Here is a 22,176-nt window from a genome sequence, read left to right as displayed (position 1 = left end):
TCGCCATGAAGTGTTAGCACGCCATAATGTTTAGGGCTCCATGATGTATTAATTGCAATGGATCCGCAATATCCAGAAAAGTGCACGTTTATTTGACTGATATGTCGCTTAGTGGATGTTTTTGATGCTGGTTTATCAGTAAATCTATGCATCGCAACATACATTCGTATACCAGCCGTCAACCAAGATGGACGTCCAGGGTCAATAATTGCAAGGCAAATTTCCATCCATACATGTAAATTACCAAAGAACTAAAAAAGTACATAAAATACGCAAATAAGAGTCATGCAAAGAGAAGTAATCAACAGTTTTCAGTGATGTTGGAAAGATGCAAGGTACGTTTTAGGCTGTTGAGTCTTCAAAGGGTGTACCCTGCTAGAATATAAGTTGTCAGGAATAAAATATGTATCTCAGTTACGCTTTGATTGCAACTGTTCATATATCCATCGCGGCGATCTAATTGACGATGAATATACAGCTATAGCCCCGGGTTAAGCCGAATAAAGATTAATACAATTAAGACACAGTAACGATACAGAGTGCCAGAATTTCTGGAGGCCTTGTCTATACTTACTTACAAGAGAATTATAGCCATTGTAAAACATAAGAAACTTTGTAAGGTGCAAGCATTTGATGCATCAAGCTTCACACACCTGAAATCCTCACGTGACACACAACATTTAACCAAGGCATTTCTGCCGCAGTTTAGAACCGTTTTTTGTGACTGGTCATTTTAATCAGAACGATGAGTAGGCGATAGATTTAATGGAGTGTGCGGCTAGGTGTCTGAGGACAGCAGACTGACTATGTTTAAATTCATTTCGATATAAGAATATCACTGCTCTTAACGGAAGTCTTCGGTGACCTAAAACTGTCTTCAATCTGAAGAGGTTAAGAAGTACTCCACTGTAGGCCTGCGCCTCGTGCAGACTGAGTTTGGAATTCACCTACTTTTCTCCTATTCCCAGTTAATGGTTCTATATATGGGTCTCTGTAAGGTACCACTGTTAAAGAGTAAAGATGAGGAAGAACTGACTTGTTTAACTCTCCGATAAACGTTTGGCGTTACACAAGATAAAACAAAGAAACACACGCTTGAATAAGTTCAATACCTATATTTTAACAAAATATACAAATAATTCAACTGAAAGTAATATATAAAACAATATATATATATATATATATATATATATATATATATATATATATATATATATATATATATATATATATATATATAAATCCAGATGGAATATTCCGGTTTCCAAAGGCAACTCAGTCCACGCAAAGGTAGAATCCACAGTTAAGATGAATTCCTCAATTTGCGGATGATAGTCAATGGTTTGTTCCCCAACTGCAAGGCGTAAGGGGTTGACAGTAGCGTCCGTGAAGCCGACTGTCAACGTATGTTTCTTCAGAAATATACACAAAGTCACTTTCAGGGAAACGGGGATGAAATATACATAATGGCACACAGAAACAATGAGCAATACAAGCTCCAAAATCACGTAAATGGAGTACTAATGGCGAATGCCGAATGGTGTGAAAGCCGATGTCTCCAAACCCAGCAAAATCCTTCATAGTGAATAACAGTTAATATGACTGCTCTCAAATGGACTTCAGTAAATAACTGCTCCCAAGTGGACTTGAGTGAATGACTACTCACAAGTGGACTTGAGTGAATGACTGCGAGCTTCACAACTCCATTGCTCATTTTTATAGACTATAGAAAAGAAAATTCTGAATGTTTTGATTGTAAGCATGTTTACAACACCGATACATATTTCCAGAAGGTACACCCTGCGTACAATGGCACTAAACTCATTAACACCGAAGCCTCGAGAACGTGGGACTGAATTACAGTGCAGGCTGTAACCTAAACAAATCGAAAATGTAGGTCGGACAATGACTCAGGAAGAAATAAAAAAAATGTAATACAATGTTTAAGGACCTGCGACAAGCTATGCGAGTTATGTAGTTTAGGAATGAATACAAAGGTGGGCATTTAAACGGGCTGTATGTATGCATGCTTGAGGTTTACCGTCGTACGTCTTTTAAACGGTGGCCAGAATTGTGTGATCATTTCTCCTAAACCATCTGTGTACACTAATACATGTATGGCTTATTCACCATACAGGGGGTGTTCGTGGGTCAGTTGGTTAGAGCGCTAGCGCAGCGTAATTACCCTAAAGATTCTCAACAATGCGGTCATGCTGGCCTCCTCCTCGGCTGTACGTGGAAAGGTTTGACAGCAGCCTGCGGATGGCCGTGGGTATCTCCAGGGCTCTGCCAGGTTTGTTCCTTCCATAATGCTGGCCGTCGTCTTATAATTGAAATATTCTTGAGTACGGCGTAAAACACCAATCAAATAAAATAAATTAATAAATATTCACCATACAGGCCTCTAGATCGCGCCCTTTGGTGGAAAATATTTCGATGCACCATTATGAATTCTGAAGAGAGTCTGTTTATGTCTATACACCCCGGTGTGATTTATACGGATTTAAAAGACAAACCCTGACGGTTCAAATATTTATTAAGTATATATATGACAAGTGTGTATGCACTTTTTTTTATAAAGTTTTGTCTTGTGATTGTGACTGTGTCAAATCCAACAATAGTCCACAGGCGTCAAACATGACTTACATGTATATCTTTTGTAAGCTAATGACTGATTTGGGGAGTTGCAGGATGTGCGGGGGAGGTCCTGCAAAATGTTCGAGGGAGCTTCAGGATGCGCAGGGAAGCTGGATGATGCACGGGGCTCTACAAGATGTGCGTGGGCCCCCACGATCTACAGGGAAGCTGGATGATGCGCGGGAAACCACATAACCCACAGTGAGGCTGGATGATGTGCGGGACCTACAGAATGTGCGGGGGCCCATATGACCTACAGTGAAGCTGCATGATGTGTGGGGCCCTACGGAATATTAAAGGAAGCTGCAAGACGTGTGGGGGCCCACTTTATCTACAGTGAAGCTGGATGATATGCGGTGCCCAACGTGATGTTAACAGGAGCTGCAAGATGTGCGGGGGGGCCACATGATCTACAGGAAAAGTTAATGAAGTGCGGGGCGCTACAGGATGTTAAGGGGGGGCGGATGCAGGATGTGCGCGGGCCCGCATGATCTACACGGAAGCTACATGTGTACGGGCAATCTGCCGCAGGAGGATTGCAAGTTATGCGTGTGCACGATGTTCAGTGATTTCGTTAATCTGGGTTGTTCTGTGCTTGGAAGGCTAAAAAATTGGCTGAGTTGACACAATGCTTGTCATACTGTACAATGTAGCACGTCAGTTATCTCCCCAAAACCTGTTTTAATTTATTTGAAACTTTTTCTGAATTTGTGTGATGTCCCATGACATCGAGCCTGGTATACTGGTTTTGTTACTTGACCCAGTTTAATTGCAAAGGATTTTTGAACCGGTGTATAATCTAGTTCACGGATAGTTTAGCAACAACTATCATTCAACTGCTGGCTTTCGTTTAATGTATGGTGGTGTGCACGAGTTTAAACAGAGCCAACCTATCAAGTTTTACCCTGTCAATCATTTACGACTTTATTTCTTTTCTAATTCTCAACTGATAATGTGAAGTACAGAAGTATTTCAACAGTTGTCGAATATTTAAAGTACATTTGTCACAGGCCTACATGTCTACGTACCATTTAATTCATCTAAACTTTCATCTGTGCACTGTGATAGAAGAGCAAAACAAGCATTAATACACTTTTTCACGACAGCAGAATGTATAGTACATACATGTAGTTATCACATTTACAGGGACGAACGAGGTTTGTGACTAGAGAGCCGCAGAGAGGGTCTAGAAAGTGTCACCGCTCCTCACCCGATCTGCTCCTCCTCTTAAGTCTGTCCTCACGCCACACGAAGGGAGCAGCAGGTGGTTTAGTGGTACTTGTAACTGTTACTGGAAAACAGTGGCGAGGGTCTAGAGGATCTTCCACCGCTCCTTACCCGAGCTGATCCACTCCTCAGCACTAGCTTGTCCTTTTACCACCAGACAGAAGCGGGAGGTGGTTCATTAGTAGCCTGAGCGACTCCGGAGTAGCAGAGACGGTGAGATGTCCCACGACATCGAGCCTGGTATACTCGTTCAACCGTTCTCTACCGGAGCTGATATGCTCCTCTACATGAGTTTGTCCTCATACCACGAGAGGGTGTTAACGCAGTAGACTCCATTAATCGAAGACACCAGATGCAGGTTCAATACCATCTTCGAGCCAAGAATTTCTGAATTACCCTTTGTATCAGTCAACGACGCTCGTGAGCCTGTTTGGTCAATCTTGGGCTGATTGAAGACAATTTGTATGCGGTGCAAGTCCTGCACCGATCAACTCGAGCTGCCATGTTCTGATGGTCGTGTGTTTGCCCTGGGCTCTGCCCCATTTCCTCTTACCGTAATGCTGGCAGTCGTATATGTGAAATATTCTTCAGCACGAAGTAAAACAGCAATGCAATAAATGAGAAAATCACATACTGGTGATAAACATACTTAATTACTAGCATTTGAACGTCATCTTGATAAAAGTTGACCGATTATTTTATTGACTTAAATGTATCTACATGTATGTAAATGTATCTATACAGTCATATATAGCTTTAATATAATTCCATGGGGTGGTAATACAATATTTTAATTAAAATACCTTGATTTAAATGACAATTGTCCTTAATGTCATCTATTGCTTTATGATCAGACATTGTCGCCGCAATATGGTCTTTGTAACACGTATTGTGATAGTAATGTGATAGAGAAATATCTTCGGATGGTTTTATAGAGCTTGGAAATCTTGAAAGATTTCTTAAATCTTAAATCACGTGAAAGGAAATTCATTTTACCACTGAGGAATTCATTGAAGCTATAGAGTTACACTATATCCAGAAAATAAAAGATATATCTATATATTTATGTATGTATACACGCTTATACACATATCTATCTGGTATGAATAAAACTGTAGAAATACAAAAAGTACATTAATTACATACTCTTTTTTATAATAATCATCTTAAACTGCATATATAATAGGCTTGTAGATTTTTAATTAGGAGTCTATCTCCTAAGGGAAGAGTGAGAATATTCTAAATTCCTTATTTACAAGCCCATGCTATATTGTAGTAGTATTAATAAATATAGTTTGCCTTCCTTTGTCATCACGAAGCCTCCATGGGGGCCTCCATGACCCAGGGGGTTAGAGCAATGATCCAGAAGCCTCTCACCAGTGCGGTCGCTGTGAGTTGGAGAGCTGCTCATGCTGGCTTCCCTTCTGGCCGTAAGTGGGAAGGTGTTTCAGCAACCTGCGGATGGTTGGGGTTTCCCCCGTTCTTTGCTCGTTAAACACCAATCAAATGAAATAAATAAATAACAAAGTGGCGTTATGAAGTCTGAGAAAATCCTGATCGTACAGTAAATGTCTCTGTCTTTGTTATTCGGGAAGTTGCGTTACTTCTAAAGTTTCAAGGAAATCCAAATGTTTATTGAGTACTGTTTTCTTTCACGGAGGTGTGCTACTTTGAGACAACTCCAGGTTAAACTAAGTAGGTCAGGAAGCATGGATGTCATGAGAAAAAACGAATAAAAACTGGAAATAGTGATAATGCATAGGGTGTACAAATTAGTAGAGTCTTGCCTTTGGGGAATATATCTTCGATTAATTTCCTGGCTGTGCGAAATGTTGTAGTGAACGTTTTACCTGATATGATCCCCCTGGAAGACAACATATGCAAATTACCTCCTTGTCAGAGAGACAATATAACCTCTGAACATCGACCATTGATCTTGAATGCCCTGTCCAATCTACAAAAGCAATAGTATACTGACGGCGTCTGAAACCGCTAGGTAGATGCTCAGTTCTTGTCAGTAGTTGTTAGGTGTGGTCATTGTGCGTTGAAGCCTGTGTTCTCATATTCTTCATGTTTCACATCTTCATACAAGTTGCCATCGCTCTCCCTTTCACCATATCCCGGGTTTGGGGTGTATGCGTTCAGATTTTGACCGTTTATTTCAGATATAGCCGGGGGTGTGGACAAAGGACCTCTATTTTGCTGGAAAATGTTGGGCTTACTTTGCCTGCACGTCAGGCAGATGATGGTAAGCAGGGCAATGATGACACAAATACCCAGAGCTGACCCCAGACCAGCCACAAGCGGAAGACCAGCAGAGAATGCCTCGACCAGTGACAAGGACGTTTGAAGACACACGACGGAGCCTCCAGAAGGAGAAGCCAGCTCAGCGGTCACGCAAATGTTGTATGTTTTACCCTCCACGAGATTAGTGAGAATAGCGTAGTTTACATCTTGGTGGACAAGGAAAGAATTTCGTGATTCCTCTTCATCAACGGGATGGAATTCCAGTCTGAAGCCAGTTATCACTCCAGGTCCACTTTTCGTCCATGTTACGTTAGTAACGCCCTTGGATGCAGTAACTGACAAATTTGAAAGTTCTAGGTTTGAATCTATTTCACATATCTTCCTGGTTGCCGCTGTGAAACGCATTGGCATCGTGTCCTCGAACACTGACAGGGACGTCTGCATGCACACGGTGGAGCCTCCAGACTGAGAAGCCAGCTCAGCGGTTACGCAAATGTTGTATGTCTTACACTCCACGAGATTAGTGAGAGTAGCGTAGTTTACATCTTGGTGGACAAGGAAAGAATTTCGTGATTCCACTTCATCAACGGAATGTAATTCCAGTCTGAAGCCAGTAATCACTCCAGGTCCAATTTTCGTCCATGTTACGTTAGTAACGCCCTTGGATGCAGTAACTGACAAATTTGAAAGTTCTAGGTTTGAATCCATTTCACATATCTTCCTGGTTGCCGCTGTGAAACGCATTGGCATCGTGTCCTGGCAACCAGTAAGAGGAAAACACCAGGCTAGATACCTGAAGGCACTTCTTGGAGTTTGGCAGCGAACTGAGTCCACTTTTTGTCGTATTGAATCATTTCTTAACCAGTCAATCTCACACCCACAAGCCAATGGGTTACCAGATAGGGACAGTCTTAGAGACTGGAATTTCTCGATAATGGGTTGGATATTTTCTAAACTAACCAGCTTGTTATCCCGCAGATCAAGTGTAAAGTAATACTTCGTTATGCCGTCAAAGGCATTCGGAGAGACACGGTGGAGTCTGTTTCCAGAGAGATAAAGACTGTTTATTCTGGGGCCTGGAGATTTGATAGAGGTCAGGAAATCACCCAAAACCTCCAAGCGATTATTCCGAAGGTCGAGGGTGTAAACGGACCCCAGGCAAGCGGCAGCTGATATTACAGAGATGGCGTTATTAGACAGGTTCAGTGTTCTCACTGTCAACTGATTTACACTACCAAGGGAAGAGTTACATGGATTCCAAGACATCTGACCTAAAAGTTTTACTGGAAATAGGTTCACTTTTGTAAATTTGTTGTTAGAAAGGTCAAGGGTTTGGATTTCAACCCTAACCCTATTTACATCTAAGGCAGAAATCTGAATACCTTTCTCTATCAGATTGTTCCTTAAAGAAATCGAAAAGATATCGACGTAAGGGCTAAGTAGTGTTAGCTTGAAGCCATTCTGAATTTTGTTGTTGTCAGCTATAATACCACCATACCAGTATCCTTTCAAAACGTCGACGTTTAACGCTGGGATTAAATTGTGCGAAACATTAACATTTCCGTAAATGTAAGCACCTTGAATGGATGTGTATGTACTTATTGTATTTTCCCTGACATCCCATTTGTAATTAAAGATACTTACAGAATCATTTGTTATAAACTGAATATTACAGTTTCTCACCTTCACAGTATCTATGTTCTGTAGGGTGGGTAGTACATCAGTGGGAATTGTGGATAAACGATTATTGGATAAATCCAGGGTATTCAATCTGGTCAGATTAACCATTACTTTTGCAAACCAAATCCAAGAGCTTGAAGACCACCCATTGTTTCTTAACTCCAAAGTACGCAAAGATGGTTCCAGATTCTCGAACAATCTTTTGCTTATGGAAGAAACACGATTGTCGTTCAGACTTAGAGTGGTTAGTCGTGTGACGTTGGAGAATGTTCCGGTGACAATCTGTGTGATACGGTTACCGCTTAAGTCTATTTCATAAAGGCGGGGCAAATTCCGAAAGGAACCTTGATGCACGTATTGGATAATGTTAAAGCTCAAGACTATACCGGAAATTTTCGGGCAATGAATAAAGGTGTCTTTTCTGATCTCCGTCAGTCTGTTGTTGTTCAGGAATATTGTGTTGACTTTGCTCAATCCTTTGAACACGTCTTTCTCGATTGCCCTAATTTCATTATGCCCTAAACGCAAGTCTGTAAGATTCCCCAAAGATTGAAAGGTTCCCTTGCTGACCTCAGTAATGTTATTTCTGGAAAGCCTTAGGGTATTCAGTGTTATGGTATCCGTAAACCACTGTTGGCGAAGATCTTTAAGCCAGTTGTTGTCTAAATACAATAACTGGAGCTTATCCAGTCCAGTGAATGTCGCATCGGAAATGCTATTGATTTTGTTGTTACTGGCGATGAGGTAACGTAGTTTTTTTGATTTCGAGAAGAGCGTGCCTCCAAGCTCCGTTAGATCGTTTTTGTCCATGTATAAATACAGCAACTTACCCATTGTATGGAACACAGTATTGTCTAGATGTGTCAGGCTATTGTTTTTCATGTAGAGATCTGTCAATTTCCCCAAACCATCGAACGCCCTAACATGGATAGAAGAAATGTTGTTGTTGTGAAGTTGTAAAGTTTTCAGTGAATCCGCTCCCATGAAGGTTGATGCATCGAGGTAGACCAGTTCGTTGCCATCCAAGTACAAAGAAGTCAGTTTTCCAAGTCCGCGAAAGGCTCTCGGTTCAATGGATTTAATCCTGCTATAGTGCAATTTTAAAGTTTGGAGACGTGTAAAACTCGCAAAACTGTCAGTTGGAATTGAAGTTATACGGTTGTTCCCCAAATTCAGATCTGTGACAGATTTAAACCGGGCCAAACTACAGCTCGGTACGCTGTTCAAATAGTTTCCAGACAAGTCTATGGTTTCCAGCCCCAAGTCTAGTCCAGCAAAAGCCTGACAGCCGATCTCATCGATACCCGTGTTTGTAATGTACAGTCTTTTCACTTTAAGTTCACCGAATGTCCCATCTCGTATAGTTGTCGTTTCACGGCTATAGCCTATACTTAACTGTTCAAACTGTACAGTGGATGTACCAAACTTTGGTATATACGGCCCGCACTGTGAACTGCATGAGATATAGCTCCCATCTGTTTTAGAACAGCTGCATTCAGGTTGTACGTGACAAGTTTCACCGAGACAAGTCAGAATGGTTGAGGCAATAATGCCCAATAGAAGCCAGCTTATCATTCTGTCCATCCTGACGAAAGGTTGAGAGCGAAGTGGGATCAAAACTAAAGCTAGAAGCCAAAACAGTACCACATCCTAAAGAAGGCAGTCCACCGCCACGGCTGAGTGCGAATCGTGCAGGGCGCGGTACCTCTGACCAAATGTTACATGTACGTGTAGGACGCTGTTAAGGGAAAGATATGCATAATACATGACCATCTTATTTAGTCGCACCTGCTTATTTTCACGTGAAAGAACCACTGTATCTTTTGTTATTCATATGCATGTTGTTGTTATATATACTTTATAAAGATGCATGGATTTTCAAAACTCTGCTTTCCTGAAATCGAATACTGCATTGAATCAAGGTCCACAGTAAATAGTTTCTTTTCATGCCCCTGTCTGTACACAAGCGTGTTAAGTGTTATATTTTGTATAATTTATTTTATAAAGACCAAAGAAATACAAGAAGAGCTGTTCTTATATGCACTAAGAAATCTTCACCAACAAGCAAATAGCGACATATATGAGAAAAGGGCATGGGATAATGCCTGTATACACTTCGGTCATACACGTTTTCGGTGTACTGGTGTTTTGTAATAGTTAGCTCAGCTGTTTGGTCATACAATTCGACTCCATATCTAGGTCATACATCTTTTAATGCAAAGGGCTGTGCAGTGCTTGTATGAGAGGCATCATCTTAACATATGAGCTCAAAGAAATCTAACAAAGAGATCTGTACATACATTTTGGGACGCGCAGGTTCCTTTATGAGTCCAGATCTAAAGCTCGCCATACACGAGATCTCACGCTCGATATACCATACTCCTTACAGCGCTCTATACTCGTTTTACGTCACTACCACCAATAGACAAGATTAACCTCTGGAACCTGAGCTTACGCACATACGCTTGGCCTCACAACTATTATCCCCGTGTTGAACTATTATCAGCATTCATGGATAAAATTGTTTCAAGTGTTAGATAGAATCACGTCGTGCATAGCTTTAGATAGAGAGAGTGTATTTGTTTGAAGAATTATTAGAAACAAAGGCTGAAGCAGAGTTTTTGTGTATCCTGATATGCGCCGTACGGAGTATCGCGCCATGCAAAAGGCCAGACGATCACCATACACGAGATCTAAAGCTCGTTGTACACGAGATCTCAAGCTCGCCATACACGAGATCAAATACTCGCCATACACGAGATTAAAAACTCGCCATACACGAGATCTAAAGCTCGCCATACACGATATCTTAGGACGCGGTTTGCTTCAACTCAGCTGGTCGTATGGAGTTAGTCACAGTCCTTTGTGGCCGAGTGACTTCAAGATTGACCGGCACACACGTAGCGATTGAAGTACAATTGCAGTTGAGTTGAGTTGTTATTTTGCCTCCACAAGCCCTTAGGACCCATCACGACAGGCAAGCAAAGTCGAGTTGGCTTTTAAGCTCTCCTATATGTGAGGTTTCACATCACTGCCTGAGGTTGAGAAATTTAAACGCAAATTTTAAACGTCAGTATTTATCAAGAATATTTCACTTGTTCGGCGGCGGCCAACGTTATGGTGGAAGGAAATCGAGCCCAATGGAAACCAACGACAGATTGCTTACACACCTTCCCACGTACGGCCGGAGGAAGCCACCAGGGGTTGGACTTGAACTCACAGGGACCGCTTTGGTGGAATGCTCCTCGATGGGAAACGCCCTGCTGACGTGCTATGAACGTCAGTCTACAGTGATCAGAGGGCCAACACTAATAGATCTGGCTCACGGAAGAAACTTGAATTCCTTAGGAAGAAATTTAAACCAAAACTTATCGACTTGCATTACATGAAAATGGGTCTCTCTATCCTGCAGCGTGCCTAGCTGGTTACTATGGTGATGAGTGTATAGAGGAATGGCCACAGACCCCTATTAGTTTTCCAGATGCGACAAAGTTAACGTTTAGCGCTGTAGCTCAGTCCCAAACATTCCATGGCCAATAAGCTTTGTTGAATACCTGGCCCAGCCTGTGAGAAAGAAGCCATAAAAATCCTGACATAGGTTGACCGTCAAAATGTGGACCTTTCTATACCGGCAGCTTGGAGGGTATCTAGCAACGCCAAGGGGGCGTCACTCGCAGCCTCATCACCACCTGTCTCCTTGTACCCTGTCGCTCAGAATTTCAAACTTTCATCAGTAAAACTCATACCTGCACATAGCCTAGACAATTTCCATCATCTTGATACCAAGCTTGCACCTGTACAACAAAAACGGCAGGCTGGCAGCAAAAAAAAGACTTTACACCCTAAAATACACAGAATAACATTCGTCCCTACCAAAAAAAAAACGGACGTTGTAATGGGGGTCTGTGTTCGACTGTGGCAGTTACCACAGTAAGCATATTTAATTGTATGCAGATGACTACTGGCCGGAACTGCAAACTCCAGATCTTAGCCAGAGTCCATGCACAAACCGAATCAACATAAAACGAACTGTCTATATTTTTTGAGCCTCAATGTTACCACTCTGGGTCTGGAATTGAGTGTAATTCTTGATCTGAGCACAGAATAGCCATGAAGTGTTAGCACGCCATAATGTTTAGGGCTCCATGGTGTATTAGAATTGTATTTTCCGCTTTAACGTGCATTAATTGCAATGGATCCGCAGTTCCGAGAAAAGTGCATGCTTGTTTGACTGATATGTCGTTTAGTGGATGTTTTAGATGCTGGTTCATCAGTAAATCTATGCGTCGAAACAGACATATGTATACCAGCCGTCAACCAAGATGGACATCCAGGGTCAATAATCGCAAGGCAAATTTCCATACATACATGTAAACTACCAAGGAACTAAAAAGTACATAAAATACGCAAATAAGAGTCATGCAAAGAGGAGTAATCAACAGTTTTCAGTGATGTTGGAAAGATGCAAGGTACGTTTTAGGCTATTGAGTGAAATCAGTCTTCAAAGGGTACACCTTGCAAGAATATAAGTTGTCAGGAATAAAATATGTATCTCAGTTGCGCTTTGATTGCAACTGTTCATGTATCCGTCGCGGCGATCTAATTGAAGACGATCAATATACAGCTATAGCCCCGGGTTAAGCCGAATTCAGATTAATTCAATTAAGGCACAGTAACGATACAGAGTGACAGAATTTCTGGAGGCCTTGTCCATACTTACTTTCAAGAGAATTATAGCCATTGTAAAACTTAAGAAACTTTTTAAGGTGCAGGCATTTGGTGCATTAAGCTTCACACACCTGAAATCGTCACGTGACACACAACATTTAACCAAGGCATTTCCGCCGCAGTTTAGAACTGTTCATTGTGACTGGTCATTTTAATCAGAACGATGAGTAGGCGATAGATTTAATGAAGTGTGCGGCTTGTCATGTTGGCTGCTAGGTGTCTGAGGACAGCAGACTGACTATGTTTAAATTCATTTCGATATAAGAATATTACTGCTCTTAACGGAACTCTTTGTTAACGGAACTGAAGACCTAAAGCTGTCTTCAGTCTGAAGAGGTTAAGAAGTACTCCACTGTAGGCCTGCACCTCGTGCAGACTGAGTTTAGAATTCACCTAATTTTCTCCTACTCCCAGTTAATGGTTTTATATATGGGTCTCTGTAAAGGTAGCACTGCTGAGGAGTAAAGATGAGAAAGAACTGACTTGTTTAACTCTCCGATAAGTGATTGGCCTTACACAAGATCAAAGAAAGAAACACCCGCTTGAATAAGTTCAACACATATATTTTAACAAAACAGACAAATAATACAAATGAAAATAATACATAAAACTATATATATATATATATATATATATATATATATATATATATATATATATATATATATATATATATATATATATATATATATATATATGCTGCGTATGGAGTACAAATGACGAATGCCGAATGGTGTGAAAGCCGATATCTCCAAACCCAGTAAAATCCTTCATAGTGAATGACAGTTAATATCACTGCTCTCAAATGGACTTGAGTAAATAACTGCTCCCAAGTGGACTTGAGTGAATGACTACTCACAAGTGGACTTGAGTGAATGACTGCGAGCTTCACGACTCCATTGCTCATTTTTATAGACTAAAGTAAAAGAAAATTCTAAATGGTTTGATTGTAAGCATGTTTACAACACCGATACATATTTCCAGAATGTACACCCTGCGTTCAACGACACTAAACTCATTAACATCGAAGCCTGGAACACGTTGGACTGAATTACAGTGCAGGCTGAAGATTTATTAATTTATTTGATTTGATTGGTGTTTTACGCCGTACTCAAGAATATTTCACTTGTACGACGACGGCCAGCATTATGGTGGGTGGAAACCAGGCAGAGCCCCGGGGAAACCCACGACCATCCGCAGGTTCTAAGCTCATTAACACCGAAGCCTCGAGAACGTTGGACTGAATTACAGTGCAGGCTGTAACCTAAACAAATCGAAAATGTAGGTCAGACAATGACTCAGGAAGAAATAAAAGCTATGCGAGTTATGTAGTTTAGGAATGAATACAAAGGTGGGCATTAAACGCGCTGTATGTATGCATGGTTGAGGTTTACAGTCGTACTTCTTTTAAACGGTGGCCAGAACTGTGTAATCATTTCTCCTAAACCATCTGTGTATATTAATACATCTATGGCTTATTCATACAGGGTGCGTCCGTGGGTCAGTTGGTTAGAGTGCTAGCCCAGCGTAATTACCCTGAGAAAAAGATTCTCAACAATGCGGTCGCTGTGAGTTCAAGTCTAACTCATACTGGCCTCCTCCTCGGCTGTACGTGGAAAGGTTTGACAGCAGCCTGCGGATGGCCGTGGGTATCTCCAGGGCTCTGCCAGGTTTCTTCCTTCCATAATGCTGGCTGTCGTCTTATAATTGAAATATTCTTGAGTACGGCGTAAAACACCAATCAAATAAAATAAATTAATAAATATTCACCATACAGGCCTCTAGATCGCGCCCTTTGGTGGAAAATATTTCGATGCACCATTATGAATTCTGAAGAGAGTCTGTTTATGTCTATACACCCCCGGTGTGATTTATACAGATTTAAAAGACAAACCCTGACGGTTTAAATATTTATTAAGTATATATATGACGAGTGTGTATGCACTTTTTTTTATAAAGTTGTGTCCTATGATTGTGACTGTGTCAAATCCAACAATAGTCCACAGACGTCAAACATGACTTACATGTATATCTTTTGTAAGCTAATGACTGATTTGGGGAGTTGCAGGATGTGCTGGGGAAGTCCTGCAAAATGTTCGAGGGTGCTCCACGATGCGCAGGGAAGCTGGATTATGCACGGGGCCCTACAAGATGTGCGTGGGCCCCCACGATCTACAGGGAAGCTGGATGATGCGCGGGAAACCACATAACCCACAATGAGGCTGGATGATGTGCGAGACCTACAGAATGTGCGGGGCCCATATGACCTACAGTGAAGCTGCATGATGCGTGGGGCCCTACGGAATATTAAAGGAAGCTGCAAGACGTGTGGGGGCCCACTTTATCTACAGTGAAGCTGGATGATATGCGGTGCCCAACGTGATGTTAAGAAAAGCTGCAAGACGTGCAGGGGGCCACATGATCTACAAGGAAGCTGGATGAAGTGTGGGGCCTACAAAAAGTGCGGGGGCCCACATGATCTACAGGGAAACCTGATGAAGTGCGGGGCGCTACAGGATGTTAAAGGGGGGGCGGGGGGGGGTGCAAGATGTGCGCGGGCCCGCATGACCTACACGGAAACTACATGTGTACGGGCAATCTGCCGCAGGAGGATTGCAAGTTATGCGTGTGCACGATGTTCAGTGATTTCGTTAATCTGGGTTGTTCTGTGCTTGGACGGCTAAAACATAGGTTGACAGAATGTTTGTCATACTGTACAAGGTAGCACGCCAGTTATCTCCCCAAAACCTATTTTTATTCGAAACTAGTTCTGAAATTGTGAGATGTCCCACGATATCGAGCATGATCGGATTTACTCGTTTTGTTACTTGACCCAGTTTAATTGCAAAGGATTTTTTGAACCGGTGTATAATCTAGTTCACGGATAGTTTAGCAACAACTATCATTCAACTGCTGGCTTTCGTTTAATGTATGGTGGTGTGCACGAGTTTAAACAGAGCCAACCTATCGAGTTTTACCCTGTCAATCATTTGCGAATTTATTCCTTTTCTAATCCTCAACTGATAATAGGAAGTACAGAAGTATTTCAACAGTTGTCGATTATTTAAAGTACATTTGTCACAGGTATACATGTCTACGTACCCTTTAATTCATCTTAACTTTTATCTAAGCACTTTGATGCAAGAGCAAAACGAGCATTGATACACTTTTTCACGACAGCAGAATGTACAGTACATACATGTAGTTATCACATTTACAGGGACGAACGAGGTTTGTGCCTAGAGAGTCGGAGAGAGGGTCTAGAAAGTGTCACCGCTCCTCACCCGATCTGCTCCTCCTCTTAAGTCTGTCCTCACGCCACACGAATAGAGCAGCAAGTGGTTTAGTGGTACTTGTAACTGTTACTGAAAAACAGTGGCGAGGGTCTAGAGGATCTACCACCGCTCCTTACCAGAGCTGATCCACTCCTCAGCACTAGCTTGTCCTTTTACCACCAAACAGAAGCGGGAGATGGTTCAATAATAGCGTGAGCGAGGGGCGTAAGCAGAGGCGGTGTATAAGGTTCAACCGTTCTGTACCGGAGCTGATCTGCTCCTCTACATGAGTTTGTCCTCATACCACGAGAGGGTGTTAACGCAGTAGACTCCATTAATCGAAGACACCAGGTGCAGGTTCAATACCATCTTTCAGCCAAGAATTTCTGAATTACCCTTTGTATCAGTCAACGACGCTCGTGAGCCTGTTTGGTCAGTCTTGGGCTGGTTGAAGACAATTTGTACGCGGTGCAAGTCCTGCACCGATCAACTCGAGCTGCCATGTTCTGATGGTCGTGTGTTTGCCCTGGGCTCTGCCCCATTTCCTCTCACCGTTATGCTGGCAGTCGTATATGTGAGATATTCTTTAGCACCACGTAAAACAGCAATGCAATGAATGAGAAAATCACATACTGGTAATTAACATATTTAATTACTAACATTTGAACGTCATGGTGATAAAAGTTGACCAATTATTTTACTGACTTAAATGTATCTACATGTAGTCGTATAGAGCTTTAATATAATTCCATGGGGTGGTAATACAATATTTTAATTAAAATACCTTGATTTAAATGACAATTGTCCTTGATGTCATCTTTTGCTTTATAATCCGACATTGAGCAGCAGCATGGTCGTTGTAACAGGTATTGTGATAGTAATGTGATAGAGAAATATCTTCGGATGGCTTTATAAAGCTTGGAAATCTTAAGGCCACGTGAAACGACATTCATGGTAGCACTGTGGAATTGAGAGAACCCATGCAGTTACACTATATCCACAAAATAAAAGATATATCTATATATTTATGCATGTGTACACGCTTATACACATATCTATCAGTTATGAATAAAACTGCAGAAATACAAAAAGTACATTGATTACACAATTATCTAAAACTGCATATATAATAGGCTCATACATTTTTAATTAGGAGTCTATCTTCTAAGGGAATTGTGGGAATATTCTAAATTCCACATTTACAAGCCCATGGTATATTGTAGTAGTATTATTGAATATAGTTTGCCTTCCAACTGTGTTTTCTCATCACGAAGTCTCCATATGGGGCCTCCATGACCCAGTGGGTTAGAGCAGTGACCCAGGACCCTCTCGGCAGTGCGGTCGATGTGAGTTGGAGCCCATCTCATGCTGGCTTCCCCCCTGGCCGTAAGTAAGGTCTTTCAGCAACCTGCGGAGGGTCGTGGGTTTCCCACGTTCTTTGCCCGTAAAACACCAATCAAATGAAATAAATAAATAACAAAGTGGCATTATGAAGTCTGAGAAAATCCTCTTCATAAAGTAAGTTTAAAGTAAATCCAAATGTTTTCTTTCACGGAGGTGTGCTACATTGAGACAACTCCAGATTAAATCAAGTACAGTAGGCAGCATGGATGTCATGGAAAAAACAAATAAACACTGGAAATAGTGATAATGCATAGGGTATACAAGTTAATAGAGTCTTGCCTTTGGCGAATATATCTTCGTTTAGTTTCCTGGCCGTAAAAATTGTTGTAGTGAACGTTTTACCTGATATGATCCCCCTGGAAGACAACATATGCAAATTACCGTCTTGTCAGAGAGACAATATAACCTCTGAACATCGACCATTGATCTTGAATGTCTTTTCCAATCTACAAAAGCGATGTGGTGTCTGAAACCACTAGGTAGATGCGCAGTTCTTATCAGTATTTGTTAGCTGTGGTCATTATGCGTTGAAGACTGTGTTTTCATATTCTTCATGTTTCACATCTTCATAGAAGTTGTCATCGCTCTCCCTTTCATCATATCCCGGGTTTGGGGTGTATGTGTTCAGATTTTGACCGTTTATTATAGATATAGCAGGGGGTGTGGGCACAGGACCTCTATTTCGCTGGAAAAAGTTGGGCTTACTTTGCCTGTACGCCAGACAGATTATGGTAAGCAGGGCAATGATGACACAAACACCCAGAGCTGACCCCAGACCAGCCACAAGCGGAAGACCAGCAGAGAATGCCTCGACCAGTGACAAGGACGTCTGAATGCACACGACGGAGCCTCCAGACTGAGAAGCCAGCTCAGCAGTCACGCAAATGTTGTTTGTCTTACCCTCCACGAGATTAGTGAGAATAGCGTAGTTTACATCTTGGTGGACAAGAAAAGAAAATCGTGATTCCACTTCATCAACGGGATGGAATTCCAGTCTGAAGCCAGTAATCACTCCAGGTCCAATTTTCGTCCATGTTACGTTAGTAACGCCTTTGGATGCAGTAACTGACAAATTTGAAAGTTCTAGGTTTGAATCCATTTCACATATCTTCCTGGTTGCCTCTGTGAAACTCATCGGCAGCGTGCCCTGGCAACCAGTAAGAGGAAAACACCAGGCTAGATACCTGAATGCACTTCTTGGAGTTTGGCAGCGAACGGAGTCCACTTTTTGTCGGATTGAATCATTTCTTAACCAGTCAATCTCACATCCACAAACCAAAGGGTTGCCAGATAGGGACAGTCTTAGAGACTGGAATTTCTCCATAATGGGTTGGATATTTTCTAAACCAACCAGCTTGTTATCCCGCAGATCAAGTGTAAAGTAATACTTCGTTATGCCGCTAAAGGCATTCGGAGAGACACGGTGGATTCTGTTTCCAGAGAGATAAAGATTGTTCATTCTGAAGCTTGGAGAGGTCAGGAAATCACCCAAAACCTCCAAGTGATTGTTTCGAAGGTCGAGGGTGTAAACGGATCCCAGGCAAGCGGCAGCTGATATTACAGAGATGGCGTTATTAGATAGGTTCAGTGTTCTCACTGTCAACTGACTACCAAAGGAAGAGTTACATGGATTCCAAGACAACTGATGTAAAAGTTTTACTGGAAATAGGTTTACTTTTGTAAATTTGTTGTTAGAAAGATCAAGGGTTTGGATTCTAACCCTAACACTACTAGGTGTTACATCTAAGGCAGAAATCTGAATACCTTTCTCTATCAGATTGTTCCTTAAAGAAATCGAAAGCCTAGATATGTAAGACCTTAGTAGTGTTAGCGTGAAGCCATTCTGAATTTTGTTGTTGTCAGCTATAATACCACCATACCGGTATCCGTCCAAAACGTCGACGTTTAACGCTGGAATTAGATTATGCGAAACATTAATATTACCGTAAATGTAAGCATCTTGAATGGATGTGTATGTACTTATTGTATTTTCCCTGACATCCCATTTGTAATTAAAGATACTTACAGAATCATTTGTTATAAACTGAATACTACAGTTTCTCATCTTCACAGTATCTATGTTCTCTAGGGTGGGTAGTACATCAGTGGGAATGGTGGATAAAGGATTATTGGATAAATCCAGGGTATTCAATCTGGTCAGGTTAACCATTACTTTTGCAAACCAAATCAAAGAGCTTGAAGACCACCCATTGTTTCTTAACTCCAAAGTACGCAAAGATGGTTCCATATTCTCGAACAATCTTTCGCTTATGGAAGACACACGATTGTCGTTCAGACTTAGAGTGGTGAGTCCTGAGACGTTGGAGAATGTTCCGGTGACAATCTGTGTGATACGGTTACCGCTCAAGTCGATTAGATAAAGGCGGGGCAAATTCCGAAAGGAACCTTGATGCACGTCTTGGATAATGTTGAAGCTTAAGTCTATCCTGGAAATTTCCGGGCAATGAATGAAGGTATCTTTTCTGATCTCCATCAGTCTGTTGTTGTTCAGAAATATTGTGTTGACTTTGCTCAATCCTTTGAACACGTTTTTCTCGATTACCCTGATTTCATTATGCCCTAAACGCAAGTCTGTAAGATTCCCCAAAGTTTGAAAGGTTCCTTTGTTGACCTCAGTAATGTTATTTCTGGAAAGTCTTAGGGTATTCAGTGTTATGGTATCCGTAAACCACTGTTGGCGAAGATCTTTAAGCCAGTTGTTGTCTAAATACAATGACTGGAGCTTATCTAGTCCAGTGAATGTCGCATCGGAAATGCTCTTGATTTTGTTGTTCCTGGCGGAGAAGTGACGTAGTTTTTTTGATTTCAAGAAGAGTGTGTTTCCGAGCTCCGTTAAATCGTTGTTGTCCATGTACAAATACAGCAACTCACCCGTCGTGTCAAACACAGTACTGTCTAGATGTGTCAGATTGTTAACATTTATGTCGAGTTTTGTCAATTTCCCCAAACCATCGAACGCCCTAACATGGATAGAAGAAATGTTGTTGTTGGAAAGTTGTAAAGTCGTCAGTGAATCCGCTCCCATGAAGGTTGATGCATCGAGGTAGACCAGTTCGTTGTTATACAAGTATAAAGTAGTCAGTTTTCCAAGTCCGCGAAAGGCTCCCGGTTCAATGGATGCAATCCTGTTTAGTTGCAATCTCAAACTTTGGAGAAGGGTAAAACTCGCAAAACTGTCAGCCGGAATTGAAGCTATACGGTTGTGCGCCAAGTTTAGATCTGTGACAGATTTAAACCGGGCCAAACTACAGTTTGGTACGTTGTTCAAATAGTTATCATGCAAGGATATGGTTTCCAGTCCCAAGTCTAGTCCAGCAAAAGCCTGACAGCCGATCTCATCGATACCCGTCTGTGTAATGTACAGTCTTTTCACTTTCAGCTCACCGAATGTCCCATCACGTATACTTGTCGTTTCACGGCTATAGCCTACACTTAACTTGTCAAACTGCACAGTGGATGAACCAAACTTTGGTATATACGGTCCGCACAGTGAACTGCATATAATAAAGCTTCCGTCAGTTTTTGAACAGCTGCATTCAGGTTGAACATGACAAGTTTCCCCGCGGCAAGTAACAAAGGCTGAGGCAATAATGCCCAACAGAAACCAATGTGTTTGTCTGTCCATCCTGACGAAAGGTTGAGAGCGTAGTGGGATCAAAACTAAAGCTAGAAGCCAAAACAGTACCACATCCTAAAGAAGGCAGTCCACCGCCACGACTGAGTGCGAATCGTGCAGGGTGCGGTACCCCTGACCAAATGTTACATGTACGTGACGCTGTTAAGTTAGAGATATGCATAATACATGACCATCTTATTTATTCGCACCTGCTTGTTTGCACGTGAAAGAATCTCTTTATCTTTTGTTATTCATATGCATGTTGTTGTTATATATACTTTATAAAGATGCATGGACTTTCAAAACCCTGCTTTCCTGAAATCGAATACTGCATTGAATCAAGGTCCACAGTAAATAGTTTCTTTTCGTACACTTTTATAAAGACCAAAGAAATACAAGAAGAGCTGTTCTTATATGCACTAAGAAATCTTCACCAACAAGCAAATAGCGACGACATACATGACAAAAGGGCATGGGATAATGCCTGTATACACTTCGGTCATTCACGTTTTCTGTGCACTGGTGTTTTGTAATAGTTAGCTATTTGGTCATTCAATGCGACTCCATATCTAGGTCATACATCTTTTAATCCAAAGGGCTGTGCAGTGCTTGCATGAGAGGCATCATCTTAACATATAAGCTCAAAGAAATCTAACAAAAGGATCTGTACATACATTTCGGGATGCGCAGGTTCCTTTATGAGTCCAGATCTAAAGCTCACCATACACGAGATCTCACGCTCGATATACCATACTCCTTACGGCGCTCTATACTCGTTTTACGTCACTACCACCAATAGACAAGCTTAACCTCTGGAACCTGAGCTACGCACATACTCTTGGCCTCACAACTATTATCCCCGTGCTGAACAATTATCAGCATTCATGAATAAAATTGTTTCAAGTGTTAGATAGAATCACGTCGTGCATAGCTATAGATAGAGAGAGTATATTTGTTTTGAAGAATTATTAGAAACAAAGGTTGAAGCAGAGTTTTTGTGTATCCTGATATGCGCCATAAGGAGTATCGTGCCATGCAAGAGGCCTGAAGATCACCACACACGAGATCTTAAGCTCGCCATACACGAGGTCTAAATATTACCATACACGAGATCTGAAGCTCGCCATACACGAGATCAAATACTCGCAATACACGTGATTAAAAACTCGCCATACACGAGATCTAAAGCTCGCCATACACGATATCTTAGGACGCGGTTCGCTTCAACTCAGCTGGTCGTATGGAGTTAGTCACAGTCCTTTGTGGCCGAGTGACTTCAAGATTGACCGGCACACACGTAGCGATTGAAGTACAATTGAAGTTGAGTTGAGTTGTTATTTT

The 22,176-nt window shown here is 41.6% G+C and overlaps 1 protein-coding gene across 1 annotated transcript; it reads right to left on the bottom strand.

Annotated features, from left to right (window-relative positions):
- Positions 1–4,541: 4,541 nt before the first annotated feature.
- LOC135470840 (uncharacterized) lies at positions 4,542–20,844 on the bottom strand. The gene is made up of 4 exons (XM_064749886.1): positions 17,734–20,844; positions 11,538–11,585; positions 11,012–11,076; positions 4,542–7,342 (listed from the first exon to the last, which is right to left on the bottom strand). Exons 1-4 carry the CDS (start codon positions 20,842–20,844, stop codon positions 5,899–5,901), a joined length of 4,668 nt encoding a protein of 1,555 aa, XP_064605956.1. The 3' UTR covers positions 4,542–5,898.
- Positions 20,845–22,176: the final 1,332 nt, after the last annotated feature.

This window comes from Liolophura sinensis, chromosome 7, assembly GCF_032854445.1.
Source record: "Liolophura sinensis isolate JHLJ2023 chromosome 7, CUHK_Ljap_v2, whole genome shotgun sequence".
Classification (NCBI taxonomy): Eukaryota; Metazoa; Mollusca; class Polyplacophora; order Chitonida; family Chitonidae; genus Liolophura; species Liolophura sinensis.
Note: the sequence above shows the minus strand (reverse complement) of the source record. Positions and strands in the feature narration are given on the sequence as shown.